This window comes from Gavialis gangeticus, unplaced genomic scaffold (assembly GCF_001723915.1).
Source record: "Gavialis gangeticus isolate Ggan-Ray unplaced genomic scaffold, GavGan_comp1, whole genome shotgun sequence".
Lineage (NCBI taxonomy): Eukaryota > Metazoa > Chordata > Crocodylia > Gavialidae > Gavialis > Gavialis gangeticus.
This window is the reverse complement of record NW_017729031.1, coordinates 6,659,414-6,662,599: the sequence shown is the minus strand read 5'-3', so window position 1 is coordinate 6,662,599 and position 3,186 is coordinate 6,659,414. Positions and strand designations below refer to the sequence as shown.

The 3,186-nt window shown below is 40.5% G+C and overlaps 1 protein-coding gene across 2 annotated transcripts in view; it reads right to left on the bottom strand.

Moving 5' to 3' along the window:
- Positions 1–3,186, bottom strand: part of CACNB4 (calcium voltage-gated channel auxiliary subunit beta 4) — a 200,089-nt gene that overhangs the window by 81,112 nt on the left and 115,791 nt on the right. For both annotated transcript variants that reach the window (XR_002098499.1, XM_019522409.1), the window contains exon 8: positions 2,379–2,437. Coding sequence is in view for 1 of the 2 variants with exons in the window: in XM_019522409.1 (XP_019377954.1) it covers positions 2,379–2,437 (59 nt within the window). In the remaining variant the exon portion in view is untranslated. The remainder of the gene's footprint in view (positions 1–2,378; positions 2,438–3,186) is intronic.

The window sequence follows — 3,186 nt, the reverse complement described above, 5'->3', positions numbered from 1 at the left end:
TAATATAATATAATATAATATAATATAATATAATATAAATCCATCCACACATGCAGAAAGACCTGCATGGGAACAACCTGAAGAACAACAATCTAACAGCTTGTTGCCTTTGCCTCAACAAAAGCCTATGGCTCACAAGCATGAACACCTCGTGCCTTCTGAGGCCTGGGGGGCACGGTGACTGCCGGCAGGTGGTGGCGGCAGTGGGGGCATGGCAGCAGCAAGCAGGGACCACCCGCAGGTGGGTGCAGCGGTCTTGGTGGCTGGGGGGGGGGGTTGGATGACGAGTGCCTAGTGGTGACCACCCGCACAGATCGCCAGCAGCGTTGGCAGCAGCCAACCCGCATGCAGCTCCTACATGTCGCCAATGCCCACAAGCAGGATCTGGCCCACTCTATGCTACATAGAATCACAGAAAGTTAGGGTTGGAAGAGACCTCAGGAGGTACTAGTCCAACCCCTGGTCAAAGCAGGACCGGCCCCACCTAGATCATCCCAGCCAAGGCTTTGTCTAAATCAAGGGGAATTAGGAAGCCACTGGAACCCCCAGCATCTTTTGAAAAGTGAGAGCATTTGGTTTCCCTGTAGTAGAAGAGTTCAAAGAATTTAGGAATGAGCTTTTACTGATTTACAAATAAGCACAAAAAGGAACAAATAACAAGGAATACAATCCATTGTGCTGGATATACAAACAAAGTAATTTCCCTAAACTAATCCTACAAGAGAGATTAACTGTACGAGTTTTCATTACCTTGGGTTTACAGCATGCAACCTGCTTTAAAAACCCCGTTGCTGTCATGTGATGGCTGACACACGCCAACCTTTTTTCATGACACAGCTTCCCCCACTCATGTGCCATACACGATAGCAGGGGAAGCAGAGCAGGCCTTCCAAGGATGGAAACAACCCTGTCAACAGCGAATAATGAGGGAAACCTTCTTAAAGAAGGAATTAAAATTCTCCCCTTTCTTGCTATAAGCTGGCAAGCTATCTACTTTGCATTCTCTCCTTCTTTCACCCTCCTGAATTTTCTGTAAACTTTCTGAAGAACCTGACATATTGTCCTGAACATTACTCTTTGGGTACTGTCTTTCCCAGACTGCATCTTTAAGGTATTTTTAACTACTGAGAAAGTTTGAGTTGATACTTCTGAGGTGTCTGCCCCAGGCACTCTCTTTGCACACTGTTTAAATTTGCTCTGTTCCTGATAGTTATTCCAGTACCAAAATGCAATTAATTTTATTTAAAGAATGTTTTACCTGTAAGAGTCTTGAACTTGAGAAAAAGTGTCTCATACTGTCAGAAAAAAATTAGCCTAGTGAATGGCAACTTCATCATGAAAGAAAAAAGCACTAAAATGTGGATTCTATAGATTTCAATTATTCTGATGGTCTGGTAAAGCAACAGACATTGCCATATCTAATTAACCAATACCCAAGAAACTCTGATATTGGTTTAGAATATTTTTTGTAGTCGGTGGATCATATTCTCCTCTCCTTTATATTAATGTATTGCTAGGCAACAAATAGTCATTCAGAGTTTACACCAGAGAGCAGAATATGACCTCAAAAACATTTCCTGTTTCCACTTAATTTTGTATAGCTGTAATGTTTTGAGATCTCATACTGCCAAGTCAGCTATTCAGCACATTTTTGGTTATTATAACTTTGCTAATAAAGATTTTCATTTAATTTTTTTCTTCAACTGTTTAGTAGCATTCAGCAGTAGGTGTTGGGTAACTCTTAGAGAAAGAAAATAACCTAATTTGTTGCACTCATATGGCCTGCAACCGTGCCATGTTGTGTTGTGATCTCTTTAGATCCCACAAGATGAGCAGGGTCAATATTTCAGTAAGAGACCTCCTGGGAAAACTTTGGTATTGCAAAAAGTATGCTGGTGATTCAGTAGGTGGCAGTGTTCCCTCCAAGTCAGCATTGATTCAGCACCATGGCATGGGGTCAAAAAGGGTCTGTTATTGGAGGTACATTCAACTACAATATTTGAAACATAAGATCCTGACCAAATACCATTATTCAAAACATGGTGGCACTTCTTTCTTTTTACCTTATTCGAATACCAGTTTGGGCAACGACATTCTGCCTAGCTACCTTTCCCCTGCAGTTTCAGTTAGATACAATATCGAGGCATTTTTTTCTCTGTTAAACATGAACAATCCTACTGAATCTACAGCACTGCTAGATACTCTTAAAACCTTTGTTCTACTTCACCCCAGGGGTGGTTTCATTTCAGTGCTATATATCACTGGTGAATCAGTGTTCAACATGCAGCAAGATCACCTGGATAAAAAGGCCACTACATAGAGTCATAATCATTGCAGGGGAGAGGGGGAAAAAGCATGGAAAGGACTGTATTTCTCACCTCCCATCAAACCTGTGCTTCAGGAAGTCAAAGAGGGCTTTCTGCATCATGTCTGTCACCTTTGCAGAGGTGAGGAAGATTGAACAGAGAAGATTGACAGGGAGAGAAAGAAGTTAAAAGTAAGAAAAGAGGTAGAAGACAAGGACATTCCTAATAATCAGTGTCCTTTACATAGACAGTAATTGTTTAACTGTAGTGTTATCAAGATCTCATTTAAACATGTGGCATCTGCATTTCATTTCTGCTGATGCAATAAATACTTTATTTACAAGTCTTCTGATTCACACCCAGAATGCTCCAATGGGGGATGTGAGAGATACCACTCTTTTTTGCTGTTGCTCTTGCATTTGGATGTTATAGCACTATATAACTTTTCCAGCAACATTCAATTCTCAACAGGTTCCAGCATAGAGGCCTATAAGACTAGCCATGTAGAATATCTTTTTGTCATCATTGGGACTAATTTTATAAATATGTTTTGGCAACAAATTACTCATTTAAAATAGAAGAATCCTTTTCTTTTTCATTATTTAGCAAGTGTTCTAAGCATGACAGGAACAATGCAAGCAGTGAGGTCCATTAGCAGAAAACAAATAATCATCCTGTTACCTGCACAGGGGCAAGAGCCTGTAATATTCAGATCCCCTGAGACTCTCCTCTATTTCACTCCTGCCTCTTTGACACCTTCAGTATAATTCAGATTGCCACTTGCTCTCTGCCAGTCTGACCTGGCTATTTAGAGCCTATATCTCTGGCTGCTTATTTCTCACTTTTTTTTTTTTTTTTTTTTTTTTTAAATTTTTTTTTT